We start from the raw sequence: 25,592 nt of genomic DNA on the forward strand, positions 1-25,592 counted from the left end.
AACCCGAAGAAGAATCACAAGAATTACTTAGGAATTAACTCGTAACACTGAAAGCACTCCTACATATAAAAGGCGATAAATTGTTGGGCTTACCCTGACCTGGGACCATTTTCCTTCCATTGCAACACTTACTGGAGGACAGTCGCTGCAGTGATTATCTTGGTAACGAACTTCCAGCTCCTACAGAAGATTGGTAGTAGCTGCAGCGGTTCCGTTGGATAGCAGTGTGAACTTGAGCCACGTCCTGAAGCAGTGACCGTAGATGCTGCTCGCTCCGCAGGTGTCAAAAAGCTCGTTTGAATGCCCCACAAGCCCTGCAGCGTGTCTGCACATGACATCATACCTCCAGCCTGCACTGCATCTAAGACATCCATAATCCTGCCACTTACTCCTAGATGGCCAGTCATACCACCTTTTCCCAGCTTGTACTCCCCAAAGTACACCCACCAGGTACTTCCGGAACATAGGATCTTCTCTTCCTTTCCCGGGTAACACTGGGTAAGCCCAATAAAACCCTACCTGATACTAGACTGAAGGGTAGGAAAGAAGACACAGGAAGCAGGGAGGCATGGTCTTATATACCTGCCAGGTGGGTCTTCTTTACCTGGCCCGAGACCAAAGAAGGAGTTAACACATTGATATATTCTGCCAGCAAGAAGGAAGAGTAAACCAGACATTTTGTTTAATTATAGTTGGAACAGTTCTCAGAAACTATATTACATTGTATTGGGTAGATCTAGTTATCTATTATGTTTGTACTAACGCTGATATTGTACAGTTATAACGTAACGTCGGTTCATAGCGCTGCTTTTCCGGATTAGTGGAAACGGTTTAATGGCGTTTCTCTTTTCGCAGTCAAGGATCATTTGTTTTACTTGAAAGAAACAGGGTATAATGTTTCCATAGCAACATATTGCAGAAATAAGCCAATTTAAAGCATACTGTAATCCATTCCACATAATGTTTAATGCACGCAATGAAATACTGGAGAATAAATAGTCATTCATTGTAGTTTATTGTGGATTTGGCACGAGGAATGTAAATCAGTTCTCGTATAGCTTTAGTTAATGAGGGAAAACAAATGACAGATATGGAAATAGGACATACAGAAAAATTAAAAAGGCATATTGGGTAGTGTCCTAGCAACGTGCGTGATAAATAGGATTAAAGTGCCTTATGGTTATCCGGTAAGGCGCTGCTGCCGTGGCACCTTGTTAATGTGCGGTTTTGTACATACACCCCTAGAAGTGCTTTCAAGCAGCTATAAGTCTATGTTACATTCTGGAGATTCCTAAAAATTGACTACATATATTTTTTTCTATATTGTGATTGTAATCTTTTTACAGTGGTCCCGTCACCCACACCCAGCGGACGCAGCCCTGTGATAGGCTGAACCAACTTTGGGCCTACTGATTAAACAGGAAGCAGTGACAACACTACAGCTTGAGGGTCCAGGGAGACCGCTGGTTAGGCGGCTTTGTCCACCGTGTATAGGCCACATTCATTTGGTTCACTTACCAGTGTTCTGCTTTTTTTTGTTGTTAAATTAGGAATTAACTGGAAAACGGAGTAGAAAAATAAGGACTGCTCTCTGGCCAAAACTTGCCATAGACTCATGGGAACGGCTGCACGCTTGAAGGGGGGGGGGGGGGGGGGGGGGGATCCTAGATACATGTGCTTTAGAAAATGGGTCACATTCCATCCGGACGCGAAGATTATTCTGACCAGTCTAGAAATTGGCACTGAGGACTTGTTGGCCACAGACGCTAGCTGTAGTCACATTGTGAAACTTGTACAAAGAGCTGGACGATGAGCGTGACCACCGGTAAACTCTTGGCACGACGGTAAAACTGCCCCCATCCTCGGGTGCAGTGGTTTTGATGCCTCCATGTTGGACATTGCACTTATAAACAGACAAAAAAAAAAACAAATGAGTACATTGGAAGTTCTGCAGAACAGAAAATTTCGTGGCCCAGCCGCTTTCACATGGTAACACCACTGTATGCAAGTCACCACGCGTGGCTTGGTGTTCATGGACTTCCTGGCACTGTACTGTGGTCTCGGAGGGTCACATCTTGCTGAAGCACTCCTTGGCATTAGTCCAGACCTGGATGCCCTGCACACAGAGGAGAACCGCATATCCAATGCGCATTAATGGGCCACTAAATCCCCAAATAATACATCTTAACATGAACCAAAATCGTATCCAAACTCAGGAGGACAGAATAAATCTCACCTTCTTGCACATGCTAATCTGCATCACCGCGTAATTTATAAGAGCCTCTTTCAGATCCTGATTCTTTTGCTCCTTAAAACGATCTATTTCCAGCCAGGCGTCCTTCACAAAGTCTCTGAAAGAAAATTACGGCCACATGGGATCAGCAGGCAAGACCCCGGCAACTGGAGCACAATGTCACACGGTCACATTGCACAGTGACAACTGGCTAGGAAATACCTCCATACATATAATGCTATAGGGTCTAGCCACAGTCACTTATAGCATGTTTGGCAGTAAGTAATAATTTACAATTGCTAAGATGATTGCACTCGTCTATACAGATGAAGTGAAAGTCATAACATGTCCCTGTGATATGTGACCAGACGACCACCCTGTGCAAATGTGACCAGATAACCTCCAACCCTACCCCCCCCTGTGCAAATGTGGCCAGATGCCCCCCCCCCCCCCCCCCCCGTGTAAATGTGACCACAGACGACCCCCCCCCCGTGCAAATGTGACCACAAACGACCCCCCCGTGCAAATGTGACCACAGACGACCCCCCCGTGCAAATGTGACCACAGACGACCCCCCCGTGCAAATGTGACCACGGACCCCATCTACCTGCTCTCCACATTGCGCAGCTTGAGCTGTTCCTCTCCCTCTTCTATCTGCTCTTCCAGGAGCTTTATCTTGGCCTCTCTTTGCTCTGGTGTCTCCTGACCGAATAGCTTGCTGGTCATTCCCTTTATTGAGAAGGTCCTCACAGTCTGGCAGACAGATACATCGAGATATCAGCACAAAGAGCAACAACCGAGGAAACAGCTGCATTCACTGATGTCATACGGTACGCAGGGACTACATAAGACATAACGGCTATACCTGATCTATGAGGATGGTATATAAAACATTAAATATATAGTATTCTACTATACAATACTGGTATAACTTATCTACCAGATACAAGCACGGAATAGAATCAGTCACACCTACGCACTGACAGATACCTATACATAGGAATCATCATCGTCGCCCCTACACTGCATGTGCGACATTTGGAAAGTGAAACAGCAAAACGTTAGTGACGCAAAAATTGCAGTAGAATATTCTTCCAATAAGGCAGAGACTTTTCCAAAGGATCAATAGACAAAAAAAAAAAAGAGCACATTCTACCCATTGTATCTACAGCATCCATACCTACCCCTGTGGCCAGCTCCTCACATTGCTGCTTCTTAGAGGTGAGGTCCAGGGCAGAGAGCTCCAGGTCATACTGCATGAGTTCATGTTTCCTACACACAGCCCTGAAACCACAAGAGATGCTCCATTTCTGAAACTGTCTTTCTGTACAGAGAATACTTGAAAATAAAATGTAGCATCTAAACATTAAATCATGTTCCCTGAGGCAGTAGGACAACAGATGGTGGGTCCCTCTTTCCTAGAAGGTAGCAGGAGGACAACAACGGATCGAGGGCCCCACCATCCATAGTAGAAGAACTATGGATGGTGGGTCCCTCCCTCCTAGAAGGAAGTATAGAAGGACAACAGATGGTGGGTCCCTTCCTCCTAGAAGGCAGTATAGAAGGACAACAGATGTTGGGTCCCTTCATCCTGGAAGGCAGTAGGAAGAAAATGGATGGTGGGTCCCTCCCTCCTAGAAGGCAGTAGGAGGACAACGGATGGTGTGTTCCTCCCTCCTAGAAGGCAGTAGGACACAGGATGGTGGGTCCCTTCCTCCTAGAAGGCAGCAGGACGACACCAGATGGTGGGTCCCTTCATCCTGGAAGGCAGTAGGAAGAAAATGGATGGTGGGTCCCTCCCTCCTAGAAGGCAGTAGGACACAGGATGGTGGGTCCCTCCCTCCTAGAAGGCAGTAAGAGGACAACGAATGGAGGGTCCCCTCCCTGCTAGAAGGCAGTAGGAGGACATCGGATGGTGGGTCCCTCCCTCCTAGAAGGCAGTAGGAGGACACCGGATGGTGGGTCCCTCCCTCCTAGAAGGCAGTAGGAGGACAATGGGTGGTGGGTCCCTCCCTCCTAGAAGGCAGTACAGGACGACAACAGATGGTGGGTCACTCTCTCCTAGAAGGCAATATAGGAGGACAACAGATGGTGGGTCCCTCTCTCCTAGAAGGCAATATAGGAGGACAACAGATGGTGGGTCCCTCTCTCCTAGAAGGCAATATGAGGAGGACAACAGATGGTGCGTCCCTTTCTCCTAGAAGGCAATATAGGAGGACAACAGATGTGTTAGGGTCTCCTGCCCTGTGCTGCCACGTCGTCATGGCAACCGGGAGACAAGTGCTAGCAGAGTAACCTGAGCGCAGCTGATACTCCGGTTCAGGTCTTTTGCTGTGCAGTGGTTACAGGCTCTGTGCACGGTAGGGGATCCGGTGCTGGTTTTTGTGCTCACAGTCTGTGAGGTCTGAGTGGGGCATGGACAGCACCTGCTTTATAAGGCCTCTTCTTAGGGTAAGCAGATGCTGCTGAATCTTTGTTGGTTAGTCAGTTCCTGAAAGTTAGCCAGTACTGTGTAGCTTTGTATTTGTTTGTTGCTTACTGCAAATAGGCCTGGGGATTTGGTATTACACTCTGCCAATCCAGACCTAGCAGTAAGACTGGAGTCAGTCGTTTAGCTTGCTGGGGTTCTGTTACTACTCTGTGAACTTAGCAAGTTTGCGGCTGTATTCTAAGACTTGCCTGTCTAATCCTGTCTCACTGTGCTAGGTGTCAGGGGTCAGTTTAGTGGCAGTAAGCTGAACCTGTGCACTGCAAGTGAGAATTAGGATTGTGGAGACTCTCCTTGTGTCTATCATTCCATCTCTGACCAAGGAGTTTACTGCCACACCCGTTGGTAACCCTTTAGGGTTTTGCTGTTGCCCTTAGCAACAGCATTTCGGGTTCTCTACGTATTAAAACACAACATCTTGCTTTTCTCATCTGAGTATTACTAATACAAGGGAGACACCCAGTTCCTTAGCCTCTGGGCTTCTCTGTTCACTTTGTGTGTATTTTGTTACCCTATCACCTTCTGTGTACGTTATGTCATATTCCCCAGTCTGTCTGTGAGTCCATTTGTTTTGCATAACAGTTCAAACACCAGTACATTCCTGCAGGCACTGGTGTGCATAACATATTCAGCAGCCTAATACTCCTGTTGAAATTTTGTGGGAATATGGAGCATACCCCTCAAAATACGTTGCAACAGGTGGTCGATCAGGTGCAGGTCCTGACTCGACAATTTAATGATTTGTCCATTAAAATGCACACCTCCCAGGCTGCTGGCGGAGCTCCCGCAGCAGCAGCACCTGCAGGGGTTAAGGAGCCGAAAGTAAATCTCCCGGATCGTTTTTCTGGAGATCGCTCGCAGTTCTTTTGTTTCAAGGAGAGCTGCAAGCTATACTTCCGGCTTAGGCCTCAGTTTTCTGGGTCGGAGATTCAGCGGGTGGGCATAGTGATTTCCTTGCTACAAGGAGACCCACAGGTCTGGGCATATGGGTTGCAGCCTGACTGTCCGTCGCTTAAAAGTGTTGATGCTTTTTTTACGGCACTGGGCATGTTGTATGATGACCCTGACAAGACGGCCTCAGCCGAGGCTCAGATTTCGATCCTTAAGCAAGGGCGAAGGCCAGTTGAGGTTTACTGTACGGAGTTTCGGAGGTTGGCCCATGATACCCAGTGGAATGACCCAGCCCTGAGACACCAGTACCGAAGAGGTCTTTCTAACCAGATAAAGGACCAACTGGTACAATATCCCTTGCCTGATAGCTTGGATCAGCTCATGCAGTTATCCATCCGGGTGGATAGACGGCTGAGAGAGCGTAGGCTTGAAAGGGAGACTGAGATTTCCTTCCTTCCCAAGGGAACCTCAGACTCTGAGGAATTTTCCGAGGAGCCTATGCAGATTGGGGCTACCCGCCTCTCCTCGCGTGAGAAGACGCGGAGGAGACAGCAGGGGTTGTGTTTGTACTGTGGGAATAAAGGTCATGTGGTAGTATCATGCCCAGAAAAGCCGGAAAACTTCAGGGCCTGAGGGTGATGGGAAATATCCTGTCAGGCCAGAAGTCAGAATTTCCCAAGAAGACTTTTATCATTCCGGTGACCTTGAAGATCCTCGGTCAAACTGTCAAGACTGAGGCCTTTGTGGACAGTGGGGCCGACGGGGTTTTTATGGACCGCCAATTCGCCCTGAAACACTCTGTTCCCTTAGTACCCTTGGCATCGGAAATTGAGATTTGTGGGTTAAACGGGGAACCATTATCCCAAGGTAAAATTACCTCTTGCACTAGCCAGATTTCTTTGTTTATTGGAGCCACACACTCTGAAAAATTGTCCTTTTATGTGACTGTCTGTACTTTTGCCCCATTGGTGTTGGGGTTACCCTGGTTAAGGGCCCACAATCCTCAATTTGACTGGGTCTCTGGGGAGATTCTTAGTTGGGGTACTGATTGTTTCAGGAGTTGCTTGAGCCTTCCAGTCAGGCTCTCGCAGCTAAGTTTGCCAGGATTGCCAGGGTGTTATGCAGATTTTGCGGACGTGTTCTCCAAAAAAGTTGCAGAGGTACTACCTCCCCATCGCCCCTATGACTGTGCCATTGATTTGTTGCCAAATGCTAAGCTTCCTAAGAGCAGGTTGTACTCCCTGTCACGTCCTGAGACTCAGGCTATGGCAGAGTACATTCAGGACAACTTGGCTAAGGGATTTATCAGACCTTCACAGTCTCCAGTTGGGTCGGGGTTCTTCTTCGTGGGTAAAAAGGACGGTTCGTTGCGACCCTGCATCGACTTCAGGGAATTGAACCGTATCACGATTAAAAACTCATACCCACTGCCTCTCATTTCGGTCTTGTTTGACCAGCTTCGTACTGCCACCATTTTTTCTAAGATTGACCTACGCGGTGCGTACAATCTAATCCGAATAAGAGAGGGGGATGAATGGAAGACTGCCTTTAATACCCACTCAGGGCATTATGAATATTTGGTGATGCCTTTTGGGCTCTGTAATGCCCCGGCAGTCTTCCAGGATTTCATGAATGATGTGCTCAGGGAATATTTGGATAGATTCTTAGTTGTATACTTAGATGACATCCTAATCTTCTCCCATTCCCTGGAGAAACATCGGAAGCATGTACGCTTAGTCCTCCAGAAACTCAGAGACCACCGGCTTGGGGCGAAGCTGGAGAAGTGCGAATTTGAAGTTCAGCAAATCGCATTTCTAGTATATATTATCTCCCCAGAAGGTTTCCAAATGGAGGGTTCCAAGGTACAGGCAGTCCTGGATTGGGTGCAGCCCACTAGTTTGAAGGCGCTTCAGCGTTTCCTGGGCTTTGCGAATTTTTATAGACGATTTATCGCTGGATTTTCGTCTATAGTGGCGCCCTTGGTGGCACTCACTAAGAAAGGGGCGGATGTTGCTCACTGGTCTTGTGAGGCTAAAGCGGCTTTTGCCCGTCTCAAAAGGGCATTTGTTTCGGCCAAGGTGCTGCGACACCCAGATCCAGAGCGTCCTTTTGTGGTGGAGGTGGATGCCTCTGAGATGGGTATTGGGGCAGTGCTTTCTCAGATGGGAGTGTCTGATAATCGCCTTCATCCCTGTGCTTACTTTTCCCGTAAATTTTCGCCTGCCGAGATGAATTATGACGTGGGTAACCGGGAATTGTTGGCTATTAAGGATGCACTCGAGGAGTGGAGACACTGGCTTGAGGGGGCTAAGTTTGTGGTCTCAATTCTCACTGACCATAAGAATCTGGCATATTTAGAGTCAGCGAAGCGTCTCAATGCCAGGCAGGCACGATGGGCTTTGTTTTTTGCTCGCTTTAATTTTTTGATAACATATCGCCCTGGGTCAAAAAACATCAAGGCTGATGCGCTCTCGCGGAGTTTTGCTCCAATCCAGGAGACCACCGAGGAGCCGTTGCCCATTGTTTCCCCATCATGTATTAAAGTGGGCATTACCCAGGACCTCTTATCATTAGTCCTTAGAGCACAGGAGCAGGCTCCTCCAGACCTTCCGGTAGGTCTTTTGTTTGTGCCTCCTAGGTTAAGACAGCGAGTGTTCCTGGAATTCCATGCCAAGAAGTCGGCAGGTCACCCGGGTATTGCCAGAACTCGGGAGTTGCTATCTAGGGCGGTGTGGTGGCCTTCGGTGGCTAAGGATGTGGATCAGTGGGTTCGGGCATGTGACATCTGTGCCCGAAATAAGACTCCTAGAGGGGTTCCTGTTGGCCCATTACATCCACTCTCTATCCCATCTAAGCCATGGACCCACATTTCAATGGATTTTGTGGTGGACTTGCCCAAATCCTCGGGGATGACAGCCATCTGGGTTGTCGTTGACAGGTTTTCGAAGATGGCGCACTTCGTTCCACTGGTTGGGCTGCCATCGGCCAGACGCCTGTCTGAATTATTTATGCTGCATGTTGTGCGTCTCCACGGGTTGCCACTTGATGTGGTCTCTGACCGCGGATCCCAGTTTGTGGCCAAATTCTGGAGGGCATTTTGTTCCGATCTCCAGATTTCTGTCAGCTTGTCGTCAGGCTACCATCCGCAGTCTAATGGGCAGACTGAAAGGGTGAACCAGTCCTTGGAGCAGTTCCTCAGGTGTTATGTCTCCAAGTGTCAGACTGACTGGGTTGCTCATCTGTCCATGGCGGAGTTTGCCTATAACAACGCGGCTCACTCTGCTACAGGGATCTCTCCCTTCCTTTGTGTGTATGGGCATCATCCTAAGGCCAATTCTTTTGACCCCCTGGACTCCACGCCTGGTGGTTCCTCTGTGGTTTCGGTCCTTAGAGGTATTTGGCGGAAAGTGAAGAAAGCCCTTGTGTCTGTGTCATTAGTGACCAAAAGGGTTTTTGATAAGCGGAAAAGACCCTGCAGCTTCAAATTAGGAGACTTCGTCTGGTTGTCTACCAAGAATTTGAAGTTGAGACAGCCATCTCATAAGTTAGGCCCCCGGTTCATCGGCCCTTATAAGATCACCAGGGTTATCAATCCGGTGGCATTTCAGTTAGATCTGCCCCGTTCTTTGGGTATCAATAAAACATTTCATTGTTCCCTTTTAAAACGGGCGATTAGTAATCCTTCTTCCAGTGGAAGACCTTCCCCTCTTCTGATACGTGGCCAGAGGGAGTTTGTTGTTGAAAGGATTCTTGACTCCAAGGTGGTTCGGGGTCGGCTGTCATTTTTGGTGCACTGGAAGGGGTATGGCCCGGAGGAGCGGTCGTGGGTGCGCAGTTGTGATCTTCATGCCCCCAGACTGATACGCTCTTTCTTCTCGCAGTTCCCCGATAAACCCGGTGGTAGGGGTTCTTTGACCCCTCGTCAGAGGGGGGGTACTGTTAGGGTCTCCTGCCCTGTGCTGCCACGTCGTCATGGCAACCGGGAGACAAGTGCTAGCAGAGTAACCTGAGCGCAGCTGATACTCCGGTTCAGGTCTTTTGCTGTGCAGTGGTTACAGGCTCTGTGCACGGTAGGGGATCCGGTGCTGGTTTTTGTGCTCACAGTCTGTGAGGTCTGAGTGGGGCATGGACAGCACCTGCTTTATAAGGCCTCTTCTTAGGGTAAGCAGATGCTGCTGAATCTTTGTTGGTTAGTCAGTTCCTGAAAGTTAGCCAGTACTGTGTAGCTTTGTATTTGTTTGTTGCTTACTGCAAATAGGCCTGGGGATTTGGTATTACACTCTGCCAATCCAGACCTAGCAGTAAGACTGGAGTCAGTCGTTTAGCTTGCTGGGGTTCTGTTACTACTCTGTGAACTTAGCAAGTTTGCGGCTGTATTCTAAGACTTGCCTGTCTAATCCTGTCTCACTGTGCTAGGTGTCAGGGGTCAGTTTAGTGGCAGTAAGCTGAACCTGTGCACTGCAAGTGAGAATTAGGATTGTGGAGACTCTCCTTGTGTCTATCATTCCATCTCTGACCAAGGAGTTTACTGCCACACCCGTTGGTAACCCTTTAGGGTTTTGCTGTTGCCCTTAGCAACAGCATTTCGGGTTCTCTACGTATTAAAACACAACATCTTGCTTTTCTCATCTGAGTATTACTAATACAAGGGAGACACCCAGTTCCTTAGCCTCTGGGCTTCTCTGTTCACTTTGTGTGTATTTTGTTACCCTATCACCTTCTGTGTACGTTATGTCATATTCCCCAGTCTGTCTGTGAGTCCATTTGTTTTGCATAACAGTTCAAACACCAGTACATTCCTGCAGGCACTGGTGTGCATAACAAGATGGTGGGTCCCTCTCTCCTAGAAGGCAATATAGGAGGACAACAGATGGTGGGTCCCTCTCTCCTAGAAGGCAATATAGGAGGACAACAGATGGTGGGTCCCTCTCTCCTAGAAGGCAATATAGGAGGACAACAGATGGTGGGTCCCTCTCTCCTAGAAGGCAATATGAGGAGGACAACAGATGGTGCGTCCCTTTCTCCTAGACGGTAGTACACTTGGGAAAAAAACCTGACTTCTCCATACTGTTGCCTCGCATCAGTTTAGAACTAGTACTGGACAGATACAAAAGAGGAGCAGAGCAGAACAGGGGCCAGACATCCTGGCTGGGTTGTTCATAGTCCACTAACACTCTCCGAGAATAGGATTTAATAGTGAATAAGGAAATACTCGTCTACAATAGCGAATACACAGATAAAATGACCCATATCCAAACTGTATTCCAGTTCTGCTGGTGCTGTTTGGCCACCAGACACTCAGTGACCATGGCGGGCCAGTTACCAGACCTTTGCAGAACGTAGGAAAGCAGCAAAGGGAATAGATGAACTAGAAAGGTCAAGGAACCGTTAAAGAATTAGTGTAATACACCCATGTATCCCAGGATCTGGCACTGCAAAGATATTCATGTGTAGGTCAGCCACAACGCTAACAATCTCTGTGGGAACTGTTAGTATTTGGGTTAGCGGATACCACTCTCCTGGTTACAAGCATCATGGTGGGTGGGCTGCAGGTTTTCCTTCTGGTGTCTCAGATAATGTTACAGTGAGAGCACTGTCTATCTGAAGTCTCTGACCTCTCCTGACGTATAAAATAAACTTTATTCTGCAGGGTCCATAGGAATCCACAGGGATTACATACCAGCATGCATTCCTCTTGTCCTAGGATATGGGACAGGACACCATGTCTGGAAGAGGGATTGTGGTCCTGCTAAACTGATCACCGCAGCTAAAATCCCCTAAAGCTATAGGCTGCCCAGGGAAAAGATATACTAGATCAACATACGGCATAAGGGGTGTCCCTGAAGGAAAATACTCCTGGCTGGCGTGACTGCTTCTCATAGACTGAATGTAAAAGCTTCTAAGTGCCACCTTAATTAGAACAAATTCCTGTCTTCAACTCTGGTTTGGCCCCGCTTCCTTCATTAAGAGGTCCACCACCAACTTATCCGAAACAGTTACCACGAACCGTCTGGGACAGCGGAGCCGCCGAGTTGTACAACTTATGTGTAATGTAGTCCAGCATTTAGCATATACGCAATTATGTGCCACAAGGATGTGTATCTGATCCACCCCCGCTGCACCCATAGGCGGAATTAGCGAGAAACACTGCACCCCAAGGCTACCAAACGGGCTGTGGACATCGTGAAGTAGAGCATAATATAAATCCGAAATCTCCTGGAGGTCACACAAGAACAGCTGTCCCCCCCCCCCCCCCCCCCCCCCTCCCTCCCTCGAGTGATCTTTACCCTGCGGGCAGTACATATACATTGCTGGCTCATTGTAGCTGAACACTTCCTCTGACATATCCTGAGTGATCCTGCACTATACAGGCGGCAGCCCCTGCCAGTCCGATGCCCCTGCAAATCTCCTCCGAATCCTACGCAGTTATGGAGAGGATTCCATTATATGTCCCCCACACCTTGGACAGGCGCAGGGAACACACTATAACACAGGGGTGAATCAATGCCCATTTAGACCTCCCAGTCTAAGGTGCTGCAACATTTGGGATAGGAACAACAAGAGCCACAACATAATCAGCTCCCCCCTCTCACCATAAAACAGGCCGAGAGTCCCACACTCCTGGCCAAGTACCCAGGGGGCAACTGAGACTGGCCAGTACATTGGCGCACGGAATTAGTCCATAACTGAACATGTAGAAGAGCAAATCTGCAGGATTACCATTAGACACAACTGAGTGATGTTCTACAAGAACATGGAAAGTTTATTTCTTACCTTAGAGCCTCTGCATAGAACAAATATTCTTTCAGCTGGTCGGCATAGTGCTCCTCCTCTTCTAGGATATCGTCAATGGAAGCTGCGTACCTGCAGAGAACACCAGGGGGGAGTCACTGATCGCCAGTGCGCAGTCATGTATATGCATGGAGGAGGGTAATAGTCACCGAGTAGCGAATGCAGAAACATAAATAAATGGATGTTTCCCTAAATACTTTAAACGGACTGGTCCTGTCAGTGTAGACAACTGAGGATGGGAGACATTGTCTACCTAGTAATGGAAAAAGAAAGGAACCTATAGAATAGGCCATAAACCAGTGGGTGTGTGACTGGCAGCAAAAGGAACAGCATTAAAATTCCACACTCCAACTACAGAATGAATGAGGGGACTGGACAACCTGAGGAAGAGTACTGCGCAGTCCCCAAAACAGCAAGTGTGATGTATGAACGTTGTGTCATTTAGAAGTGTGACTAACACAGCAATCTGACAGCAATTTCCTGACAGGAGTCCAACATAAATGTGCTGCACTGCTGGGGGACCCTGCTCATTCCGGCCTGTCCTCACTAACATCACTCATCTCCTGATATACTCTGTGCTGCTGGGGAACTTGTTCATTCCGGCCTGTCCTCACTAACATCACTCATCTCCTGATATACTCTGTGCTGCTGGAGGAACCTGCTCATTCCGGCCTGTCCTCACTAACATTACTCTGTGCTGCTGGGGGACCATGCTCATCCCGCCCTGTCCTCACTAACATCACTCATCTCCTGAAATAGTCTGTGCTGCTGGGGAACTCGTTCATTCCGGCCTGTCCTCACTAACATCACTCATCGCCTGATATACTCTGTGCTGCTGGGGAACCTGCTCATTCCGGCCTGTCCTCACTAACATCACTCATCTCCTGATATACTCTGTGCTGCTGGAGGAACCTGCTCATTCCGACCTGTCCTCACTAACATCACTCATCTCCTGATAACATCTCGTCCTCACTAACACTCTGTGCTGCTGGGGGACCCTGCTCATTCTGGCCTGTCCTCACTGACATCAGTCATCTCCTGATATACTCTGTGCTGCTGGGGGACCCTGCTCATTCCGGCCTGTCCTCACTGACATCACTCATCTCATGATATACTCTGTGCTGCTGGGGGACCGTACTCATTCCGGCCTGTCCTCACTAACATCACTCATCTCCTGATATACTCTATGCTGCTGGGGGCTCTGCTCCTCCCACTATATAACTCTCAGTCTGTGGCTTCCTGCTGCCTCCATTCCCCTCATCACATCATGTCACATGCAGTCCTGTCCTCACTGACACATCACTCATCTCCTGATATACTCTGTGCTGCTGGGGACCCTGCTCCTCCCACTATATAACTCTCAGTCTGTGGCTTCCTGCTGCCTCCATTCCTCTCCTCACATAATGTCACTGCCCCTGCCACATGCAGCCCTGTCCTCACTGACACATCGCTCATCTCCTGATATACTCTGTGCTGCTGGGTACCCTGCTCATCACGCTATATAACTCTGTGGCTTCCTGCTGCCTCCATTCCCCTCCTCACATCATGTCACTGCTCCTGTCACATGCAGTCCTGTCCTCACTGACACATCACTCATCTCCTGATATACTCTGTGCTGCTGGGGACCCTGCTCATTCCGGCCTATCCTCACTAACATCACTCATCTCCTGATATACTCTGTGCTGTTGGGGACCCTGCTCCTCCCACTATATAACTCTCAGTCTGTGGCTTCCTGCTGCCTCCATTCCCCTCCTCACATCATGTCACTGCCCCTGTCACATGCAGCCCTGTCCTCACTGACACATCACTCATCTCCTGATATACTCTGTGCTGCTGGGGACCCTGCTCCTCCCACTATATAACTCTCAGTCTGTGGCTTCTTGCTGCCTCCATTCCCCTCCTCACATCATATCACGGCCCCTGGAAAAACTGTCATGACCATTGGATCATTTCGCTCTGATTTGCAAAGAGAAGAAACCACTTGGCAGTGGGCTCAGGGGGGGTCAGGGGGCAAATAACACAATGGTCTATTCCATCTTCTGAAACTTACACATCCATGTGGTGCCCGGCGCTCTGTAACCCGTCTCCCATCTCCTTCTCTATTGCACTCCATTCACTGGGAGACAAATGGAACAGTAAGCATAGAGGCACCGCAACCCCTTACCCCGACAGTGCCAACCAGTACTCGTATACAGCTAGTTATCCGGATAGCACACTGACCTGAACACTCGGCCGTAATTCCCGTGCACCTTGTACACTCCGTACAGCCGGTCAGCGACCCTCTGGGAGGAGAAATATCAGTAAGGCTCTGGCACATGTGTCTGACTGCAGATGTTATTGCAGGCGTGGAGAGTAAATATGGCTTCCTGACCCCTCTGTGTTACCCCACTGCTGGTGCCAGGATCACTCTACAGCACTAGACCCTGTGTGTACTTCAGGTATCCACTCTCTAGGTCAACAGTGTCTAGGCTGACCACTATTGGTCAACAGGGTCTCTAGGTCGACAGGTCAAAAGGTCGACATGTGTTTTTCACTTTTTTTTTTTACTTTTTCATACTTAAATATCCACGTCGACTACGATCGGGAATAGTAACCTGCAGCAGTAGTGGAGCGACACCAAAAAAAACATAAAAAACTCATGTCGACCTGAAAACCCTGTCAGCCTAGTTACTGTCGTTTCGGGTATCCTTGGTCTCCGGTTAATGTTGAGATTATCCAAAGCATATCCACACAAGCATGTGGCCACATTTATCAGGGGGAATACTCACAGCTCGGACCCGCAGGAGGTGAGAGATGACGGACTGCAGCTCATCGCTGTAATGTTTCAGCTCCGTGAATCTCCTGTGTGATGGGGAGAGGTGACGTGGGGTCAAGGGTTATTTACGGTACTCCCATCCGCAGGCACTGATCACTCCCACAGACACACATTTACCCCACTGTCTAATGACGAATCTGCATGAAGTTACTGTACGAATAGGAAATAAACTAGAAGCCAGCTTTCTTTCTAGAATAACGGAACATCAGACAATGACCAGCATTCACAAATAGCCATCTTTCTCATAGAGCTAATGAGTCAGACCCAGGCTCCCAGTACGTCACGTCTGACAGGTACTCACTTGTCTGGGTTCTTAACACGAAACGTTGCACTTAGAGCCTTCAGCCTGGAATCGGTCTACAAAGAAAATGGGAAATGTGCAATCAGAAATATAAACTGCTGAAGAATAGCGGAGATGTTATAAAACTGTCAGTATAACTCCAAAATGGCAATATAACGCCATAATGAGGAGTGAGTATGGGCACACTGGCCCGCGCAGGGTACACTTACATAACCTATGCATCATAGCTGGGAATAAAAGAGAGGGAGGAGTTTGAGTTTACCTAGTGCCCCTAGTGGTGAGATTACCGCCGTCAGTGACAGTCAGTGAGGTGGTGTCACGGAGGTGGCTGAAGGGGAATGCAGACTGTTGTCATGGTGACAGCTATGGGGACTACTGGAGTGAGGAAGGACCGCTGAGTAACATAAGTACTATGGGGCAAGATCTGGGGGTGACAGATGGGCTGTCAGTGTGTTCGTTATACACACCTTTCCCTGTAGTCCTGTCTCATTCATCGCCTCCTTCCAGCCATTTTCCTGGGAACAGCAGAGAATAGCACAAGCGCATTACGGAGAGTACAGAAGCAACACAGCCCGATGGGCAGAGGATACAATATAAGCAGCGGCCGTAAGATACAAGGGGCCGGATGTAACGCAGTGCGAGACGGCCGGACTCGTACGTTTTTTTTAAGTGGCAATTATTTTTTTGCCTTGTAAATGTTTGCTGCTTTAGAAAATAATCGTACGAGTTCGGCTGGAATCCCGGCGCTCCGGCCGTCTCGCGCTGCGTTACATCCGGCCCATCATGTCAGACACTGACATAGACCGAAATATCTGGATAATGTCTATTTATTTTATTTGTAACAGATTCTGAACGACAGAGACAGGTTTCTGCCCAGACCGAGAGAACTCTCTCTCTCTAGATAAAGTCTGGGTATATGTAATAAGTACTGCAGGTATCCATATTGGTAATATACACTAATATATATATACATATATATGCTATTCCATATTACATTTAATAGAACAAGGTTTTAGAACTTTCCACACACAGCACCTGCAGGAGAGGAGACGCCCATAACACACGGCAATAACCGTCACATGACATTACTCAGATACACGGAGACATGTTACTTGTATGTTGTGCATCAATGTCACATGACTGGAAACATTTTCACCAATCACGTGTCTTCCATAGCCGACAACTGGATACAACAGGGCAGGTACGGACACCATAGAGGGCTGGATTATGCACATACCTGGGTTAGAAAGGATGTAAATATCTTATCGTGACAGAGAACGGGATGAGAGGCGACGCGCAGAAGAAAGTTCTCCAGGCCTATTCGTCGTCTCTCCACGAAGTCAGGGTCCATGTTATCAGCGGATAGTTTATGCCACACAAATTCAGCCTGTGCGGAGGAAACACAAGAGGAGGGCTCAGCGACCCAGACGCTTGCAATGCGCAGATATATGAAGAGGGAGGAAACAGTAATCAGGGTAATAAGGAGTGCGGAATAATATTTACTAATCTTCACACTACTTTATATTAAGACGATGGACCTAATTCAGACCAGATCGCTGCTGTGCGTTTTCAAACAGCAGCCGACCAGGTCTGAGTTGCGCATGCGCCAGCACGGCAGTGTGTAGGCGCTTGCCTGACAGCCGACGGCCGTCTCAGCCCTACAATCGCCAGGCGTGCCCGGACCGTGCAGGGCTCCCTTCCTGCGTGCAGGAGCTGCGCTGGCTGGGAGCTACTCTTCAAGTACAAAAGCATCGCGGCTGTGGGATGCTTTTGTACTTGTGCAACGGGGCAGAGCCTGACATGCGGGGTGGACTAGCCCTGTGCTGGGTGCCCCCCGCCCCCCCCCCCCCCCCCCGCATGTCAGGGAAGCTGATCCACAATCAATTCTGAACTAGGACCAATGTACAAAGGATTGTCATTACTTCCTCCTACGCCTCATGGGGGATACACGGCATCACACCTGCCAACATAACACATTTCGCCTCTTACACTACGCGCCAAACCTGTTTATATTTAGTTGCAAATAACAATAAACCTGTCCTAGTTACTGCAATGTAAAGGGAGACATGGCACCTGACTACTATCACACAGGGGTCATAGTTGAAGGTATGAACCAAATATGTTTAACCAGCGCTCAGAAGTCCTGCACAAGGCAGCAGAAATTATACAATAAAACTTACTTGCTAATCCTCAAAATATCTCTTTCAGGAGGCGTGAGATGGATATTTCAGCTGTTTCCCCCCAATAACACATTATTAATTGAACAACAAATACATTAATACCCTCTTTTCCGGCAATGGCGGGACAACCACAAAGGGATAAGTAACCGACAGGTAATTTCGAAGCAACTCAAACTCGCTGTATCGCCTCCATAGACAGTCCAGAGAGTTCTGCCCTCCAGAGGGGGTCTCCAACATCCTGAAACACACACATCATTCAGTTTAGCACAGGTAAGAGATGAAATCACTTCTCTATATAAACCACGGAGCGTTTCAGAAAAGGAAAGTCACTCAGATAAACTGAAATAAAATAAACAGCTTCCTGCCACTGGTGATTGTGGGGTACCCTGTGACAGTATCTTTCCCCAGGTGATAGTGGGGTGCACTGTGACAGTATCTTTCCCCTGGTGATAGTGGGGTGCACTGTGACAGTATCTTTCCCCTGGTGATTGTGGGGTACCCTGTGACAGTAACTCTCCCCCGGCAATGGTGGGGTGCACTGTGACAGTACCTCCCCCCAGGTGAGTGTGGGGTGCACTGTGACAGTACCTCCCCCCAGGTGATTGTGAGGTGCACTGTGTCAGTACCACTCCCCCCAGGTGATTGTGAGGTGCACTGTGTCAGTACCACTCCCCCGGTGATTGTGGGGTGCACTGTGACAGTACCTCTCCCCCGGTGATTGTGAGGTGCACTGTGTCAGTACCACTCCCCCGGTGATTGTGGGGTGCACTGTGACAGTACCTCTCTCCCGGCGATGGTGGGGTGCACTGTGACAGTACCTATACCCCGGTGAGTGTGAGGTGCACTGTGACAGTACCTCTCCCCCGGTGATTGTGGGGTGCACTGTGACAGTACCTCTCCCCCGGTGATTGTGGGGTGCACTGTGACAGTACCTCTCCCCCGGTGATTGTGGGGTGCACTGTGACAGTACCTCTCCCCCGGTGATGGTGGGGTGCACTGTGACAGTACCTCTCCCCCGGTGATGGTGGGGTGCACTGTGACAGTACCTCTCCCCCGGTGATTGTGAGGTGCACTGTGACAGTATCTCTCCCCTGGTGATTGTGAGGTGCACTGTGACAGTACCACTCCCCCGGTGATTGTGAGGTGCACTGTGACAGTACCTCTCCCCCGGTGATTGTGAGGTGCACTGTGACAGTACCTCTCCCCCGGTGATTATGAGGTGCACTGTGACAGTACCACTCCCCCGGTGATTGTGAGGTGCACTGTGACAGTACCTCTCCCCCGGTGATTGTGGGGTGCACTGTGACAGTACCACTCCCCCGGTGATTGTGAGGTGCACTGTGACAGTACCTCTCCCCCGGTGATGGTGGGGTGCACTGTGACAGTACCTCTCCCCCGGTGATTGTGGGGTGCACTGTGACAGTACCTCTCCCCCGGTGATGGTGGGGTGCACTGTGACAGTACCTATACCCCGGTGATTGTGGGGTGCACTGTGACAGTACCTCTCCCCCGGTGATTGTGGGGTGCACTGTGACAGTACCTCTCCCCCGGTGATGGTGGGGTGCACTGTGACAGTACCTATACCCCGGTGATTGTGGGGTGCACTGTGACAGTACCTCTCCCCCGGTGATGGTGGGGTGCACTGTGACAGTACCACTCCCCCGGTGATTGTGAGGTGCACTGTGACAGTACCACTCCCCCGGTGAGTGTAGGGTGCACTGTGACAGTACCTCTCCCCCGGTGATTGCGGAGTGCACTGTGACAGTATCTTTCCCCAGGTGATAGTGGGGTGCACTGTGACAGTATCTTTCCCCTGGTGATAGTGGGGTGCACTGTGACAGTATCTTTCCCCTGGTGATTGTGGGGTACCCTGTGACAGTAACTCTCCCCCGGTGATTGTGGGGTGCACTGTGACAGTACCTCTCCCCCGGTGATTGTGAGGTGCACTGTGTCAGTACCACTCCCCCGGTGATTGTGGGGTGCACTGTGACAGTACCTATCTCCCGGCGATGGTGGGGTGCATTGTGACAGTACCTCTCCCCCGGTGATTGTGGGGTGCACTGTGACAGTACCTATCTCCCGGCGATGGTGGGGTGCACTGTGACAGTACCTATCTCCCGGCGATGGTGGGGTGCACTGTGACAGTACCTCTCCCCCGGTGATTGTGGGGTGCACTGTGACAGTACCTCTCCACCGGTGAGTGTGGGGTGCACTGTGACAGTACCTCTCTCCCGGTGATGGTGGGGTGCACTGTGACAGTACCTCTCCCCCGGTGATTGTGGGGTGCACTGTGACAGTACCTCTCCCCCGGTGATTGTGAGGTGCACTGTGACAGTACCTATCTCCCGGCGATGGTGGGGTGCACTGTGACAGTACCTCTCCACCGGTGAGTGTGGGGTGCACTGTGACAGTACCTCTCTCCCGGTGATGGTGGGGTGCACTGTGACAGTACCTCTCCCCCGGTGATTGTGGGGTGCACTGTGACAGTACCTCTCCCCCGGTGATTGTGAGGTGCACTGTGACAGTACCTATCTCCCGGTGATTGTGGGGTGCACTGTGACAGTACCTCTCCCCCGGTGATTGTGAGGTGCACTGTGACAGTACCTATCTCCCGGCGATGGTGGGGTGCACTGTGACAGTACCTCTCTCGCCTGGTGATTGTGGGGTACCCTGTGACAGTATCTTTCCCCCGGTGATAGTGGGGTGCACTGTAACAGTATCTCTCCCCTGGCGATGGTGGGGTGCACTGTGACAGTACCTCTCTCCTGGTGAGTGTGCGGTGCACTGTGACAGTAACTCTCCGATGGTGAGTGTGCGGTGCACTGTGACAGTACCTCTCTCCTGGTGAGTGTGCGGTGCACTGTGACAGTATCTCTCCGATGGTGAGTGTGGGGTGCACTGTGACAGTACCTCTCTCCTGGTGAGTGTGCGGTGCACTGTGACAGTACCTCTCCCCCGGTGATTGTGGAGTGCACTGTGACAGTACCTCTCTCGCCTGGTGATTGTGGGGTGCACTGTGACAGTATTCTCCCCTGGTAAGTGTGAGGTGCACTGTGACAGTATCTTTCCCCCGGTGATAGTGGGGTGCACTGTGACAGTATCTCTCCCCTGGCGATGGTGGGGTGCACTGTGACAGTACCTCTCTCCTGGTGAGTGTGGGGTGCACTGTGACAGTACCTCTCTCCTGGTGAGTGTGGGGTGCACTGTGACAGTATCTCTCCGATGGTGAGTGTGCGGTGCACTGTGACAGTACATCTCTCCTGGTGAGTGTGCGGTGCACTGTGACAGTATCTCTCCGATGGTGAGTGTGGGGTGCACTGTGACAGTACCTCTCTCCTGGTGAGTGTGCAGTGCACTGTGACAGTATCTCTCCGATGGCGAGTGTGCGGTGCACTGTGACAGTACCTCTCCCCTGGTGAATGTGGAGCGCACTATGACAGTATCTCTGCCCCTGGTGCCGAGTTACAGTACCACTACCCTGGTGATTGTGGGGAGGGCAATATAACAGCACCACACTGTAGATTTTCCGCACCTTGTCTCTATCAGATACGCCGTGTAGGTTTCCTGCATATTCACCGCATTTTTCCCACTCCGTTTTTCTGCTTCTGACACACTGATTTCCAGTTTCTTCAATAAACTTTCCTCCTCCTCCTCCTCCTCCGACACCTTCACAAAGAAAAAGTAAACCACACTAAGAGGAAAACGTCACTGTTCATGGGGAATATAATGATAGAAGCACCTGTACTGACGGATACACAATACAGACAGGAGAACGTTAAAGGATGAACAGAAGTTAATATTTTAGAATAGGTCAGAGGGTGTCTAGACGAGGTGCTGAATGGGCCATTGTAAGACATGAATATTATTGTAGTGCAGATTAATCTGTGGAACTGACAGCTGCAATAAGGGTATTTCATTATACAGCCATTCATAAATAGGAGAGATAGTCTGCAGGGGATACAGTGAGAACAGCAAGTGGTCTGCAGAGTGTGGAGACCTTATGGGGGTTACGGTCCACACTGGATAAAGGGGGTGACCCATACTAGGAACAGGGAGGGGGGCGACGGACCACACTGGGGATGGGGAGGGGGGTTACGGAACACACTGGGGAACGACAGTCCGCAATGGGAAGGGGGAGGAAGGGGGTGACGATCCGCACAGGAGACGGGGGAGGGGAATGTCTGCACTGGAGACGGGGGCGACGACCCACACTGGAGAAAAGGTGGAGGGGGCGACGGTCCACACTGAGACCAGATGGGGGGCGATGGCCCACACTATGCATGATGGCCTGCACTGGAGACAAGGAAGAGGGGGTGATGGTACTGGGACAAGATGGAGGGAGACGGCCCACACTGAAGATGGGGAGGGGGGCGACGGCCCACTATGGGGACGGAGGAGACGGCCCACACTGCGGACAGGGAGGGGGTGACAACCCACACTGGAGACAGGGTGGAGGAGGTGACAGTCCACACTGGGACAAGATTGGGGGGGGGGGGGGGGGCGACTGCCCACACTGGGGACAGGGAGGGGGGCGACGGCCCACACCATGCATGGCGGCCTGCACTGGAGACAAGGAGGAGGGAGTGATGGTACTGGGAGAAGATAGGGAGGGGGGCGATGGCCCACACTGGGGACTGGGAGGGGGGGTGATAATCCATACTGGGGACGTGGAGGGACTGGGAGGGGGCGACAACCCATACTGGGGACTGGGAGGGGGGCGACAACCCATACTGGGGACTGGGAGGGGGGCGACAACCCATACTGGGGACTGGGAGGGGGGCGACAACCCATACTGGGGACTGGGAGGGGGGCGACAACCCCTACTGGGGACTGGGAGGGAGGTGAGAACCGATACTGGGGGCGATAACCCATACTGGGGACGGGGAAGCGGGCGACAACCCACACAGGGGAGGGGGAAGATAACCCATAGTGGAGACGGGGAGGTGGGCGACAACCCACACTGGGGAGGGGAGTTACGGCCTGCACTGGGGTGGCAGAGTAGGGGTAATGGTCAGTACTGGGGATAAGGAGGGGAGGGATGGTCAGGGTTCCCCAATCCAGTAGCAGGTCAGAGTTCTGATTACTGTGTTGTACTGTTATGCCATGTACTGTCTTGTTGTTGTATGCCCCCTGTATAGCGCTGCGGACCACATGAGGCGCCCTATAAATGTTACTATTAACAATAATAATAATGATGATGATGATAATGGTCTGTGCGACAAGAACATACCGCTCCAGCCCCCTGTACGCCGCATTCCGTACTCTCTCCATCGGTGTCGGGGACTCCTGAGTCAAACAACCCAGCTGGTTCCTCATCCCCGACCATCTCGCCAGTCCAGTGTATCAGCCACTTCCGGTGTGCTGTAGAATCCGCTCTAGTCGGTGTCAGGAGAGACTGCCAGACTTCCGGTTGACGCCGTGAGATGAGTGCGCATGCGCGGCTGGAGGTCTGCCAGTAGTAAAGAATACTTCAGGGTGGCGTTTACTCTAGTAACACTCAGTGGTCGTTGTGTAATTAGTATTTCTCTATCGTCCTAGTGGATGCTGGGGTTCCTGAAAGGACCATGGGGAATAGCGGCTCCGCAGGAGACAGGGCACAAAAAGTAAAGCTTTACGATCAGGTGGTGTGTACTGGCTCCTCCCCCTATGACCCTCCTCCAAGCCTCAGTTAGATTTTTGTGCCCGGCCGAGAAGGGTGCAATCTAGGTGGCTCTCCTAAAGAGCTGCTTAGAAAAGTTTAGCTTAGGTTTTTTATTTTACAGTGAGTCCTGCTGGCAACAGGATCACTGCAACGAGGGACTTAGGGGAGAAGAAGTGAACTCACCTGCGTGCAGGATGGATTGGCTTCTTGGCTACTGGACATCAGCTCCAGAGGGACGATCACAGGTACAGCCTGGATGGTCACCGGAGCCTTGCCGCCGGCCCCCTTGCAGATGCTGAAGTAAGAAGAGGTCCAGAATCGGCGGCAGAAGACTCCTCAGTCTTCTAAAGGTAGCGCACAGCACTGCAGCTGTGCGCCATTTTCCTCTCAGCACACTTCACACGGCAGTCACTGAGGGTGCAGGGCGCTGGGAGGGGGGCGCCCTGGGAGGCAAATGAAAACCTATTTTGGCTAAAAATACCTCACATATAGCCTCCGGAGGCTATATGGAGATATTTAACCCCTGCCAGAATCCGTTAAGAGCGGGAGACGAGGCCGCCGAAAAAGGGGCGGGGCCTATCTCCTCAGCACACAGCGCCATTTTCCCTCACAGAAAGGCTGGAGGGAAGGCTCCCAGGCTCTCCCCTGCACTGCACTACAGAAACAGGGTTAAAACAGAGAGGGGGGGCACAAATTTGGCGTTAGAAATATATAATAAAGATGCTATAAGGGAAAACACTTATATAAGGTTGTCCCTATATAATTATAGCGTTTTTGGTGTGTGCTGGCAAACTCTCCCTCTGTCTCTCCAAAGGGCTAGTGGGTCCTGTCCTCTATCAGAGCATTCCCTGTGTGTGTGCTGTGTGTCGGTACGTGTGTGTCGACATGTATGAGGACGATGTTGGTGAGGAGGCGGAGCAATTGCCTGTAATGGTGATGTCACTCTCTAGGGAGTCGACACCGGAATGGATGGCTTATTTAGGGAATTACGTGATAATGTCAACACGCTGCAAGGTCGGTTGACGACATGAGACGGCCGACAAACAATTAGTACCGGTCCAGACGTCTCAAAAACACCGTCAGGGGTTTTAAAACGCCCGTTTACTTTAGTCGGTCGACACAGACACAGACAGGGACACTGAATCCAGTGTCGACGGTGAATAAACAAACGTATTCCTTATTAGGGCCACACGTTAAAGGCAATGAAGGAGGTGTTACATATTTCTGATACTACAAGTACCACAAAAGAGGGTATTATGTGGGATGTGAAAAAACTACCGTAGTTTTTCCTGAATCAGATAAATTAAATAAAGTGTGTGATGATGCGTGGGTTCCCCCCGATAGAAAATTAGGGGCGGTATACCCTTTCCCGCCAGAAGTTAGGGCGCGTTGGGAAACACCCCTTAGGGTGGCTAAGGCGCTCACACGCTTATCAAAACAAGTGGCGGTACCGTCTATAGATAGGGCCGTCCTCAAGGACCAGCTGACAGGAGGCTGGAAAATATCATAAAAAGTATATACACACATACTGGTGTTATACTGCGACCAGCGATCGCCTCAGCCTGGATGTGCAGAGCTGGGGTGGCTTGGTCGGATTCCCTGACTAAAAATATTGATACCCTTGACAGGGACAGTATTTTATTGACTATAGAGCATTTAAAGGATGCATTTCTATATATGCGAGATGCACAGAGGGATATTTGCACTCTGGCATCAAGAGTAAATGCGATGTCCATATCTGCCAGAAGATGTTATGGACACGACAGTGGTCAGGTGATGCAGATTCCAAACGGCACAAAGGTGTATTGCCGTATAAAGGAAGAGGAGTTATTTGGGGTCGGTCCATCGGACCTGGTGGCCACGGCAACTGCTGGAAAATCCACCGTTTTTACCCTAAGTCACATCTCTGCAGAAAAAGACACCGTCTTTTCAGCCTCAGTCCTTTCGTCCCTATAAGATCATATCTGCCCAGGGATAGAGGAAAGGGAAGAAGACTGCAGCAGGCAGCCCATTCCCAGGAACAGAAGCGTTCCACCGCTTCTGACAAGTTCTCAGCATGGCGCTGAGACCGTACAGGACCCCTGGATCCTACAAGTAGTATCCCAGGGGTACAGATTGGAATGTCGAGACGTTTCCCCTTCGCAGGCTCCTGAAGTCTGCTTTACCAAGGTCTCCCTCCGACAAGGAGGCAGTATGGGAAAAAATTCACAAGCTGTATTCCCAGCAGGTGATAATTAAATTACCTCTCCTA

General features: G+C 50.3%; 1 protein-coding gene across 1 annotated transcript; it reads right to left on the minus strand.

Moving 5' to 3' along the window:
• Positions 1–998: 998 nt before the first annotated feature.
• On the minus strand, positions 999–23,087 carry SNX4 (sorting nexin 4). Its single transcript, XM_063932781.1, has 14 exons — positions 22,931–23,087; positions 21,233–21,366; positions 17,803–17,938; positions 16,758–16,907; positions 15,988–16,035; positions 15,521–15,576; positions 15,173–15,245; positions 14,625–14,686; positions 14,455–14,520; positions 12,387–12,476; positions 3,418–3,517; positions 2,841–2,986; positions 2,237–2,351; positions 999–2,116 (listed from the first exon to the last, which is right to left on the minus strand). Exons 1-14 carry the CDS (start codon positions 23,024–23,026, stop codon positions 2,069–2,071), a joined length of 1,320 nt encoding a protein of 439 aa, XP_063788851.1. The 5' UTR covers positions 23,027–23,087; the 3' UTR covers positions 999–2,068.
• Between the last annotated feature and the right edge of the window lie 2,505 nt (positions 23,088–25,592).

Source organism: Pseudophryne corroboree, chromosome 7 (genome assembly GCF_028390025.1).
Source record: "Pseudophryne corroboree isolate aPseCor3 chromosome 7, aPseCor3.hap2, whole genome shotgun sequence".
NCBI classification, from domain to species: domain Eukaryota; kingdom Metazoa; phylum Chordata; class Amphibia; order Anura; family Myobatrachidae; genus Pseudophryne; species Pseudophryne corroboree.

Excerpts from the sequence above, each read along its gene's own strand:
- SNX4 (XM_063932781.1), bottom strand. The coding sequence starts at position 23,026 with ATGGTCGGGGATGAGGAACCAGCTGGGTTGTTTGACTCAGGAGTCCCC. Across the intron at positions 12,477-14,454 it reads GCCGGGCACCACATGGATGT|GTACGCAGCTTCCATTGACG; the intron begins GTAAGTTTCAGA and ends TGTTCTCTGCAG. Across the intron at positions 3,518-12,386 it reads TTCTATGCAGAGGCTCTAAG|GGCTGTGTGTAGGAAACATG; the intron begins GTAAGAAATAAA and ends TTGTGGTTTCAG.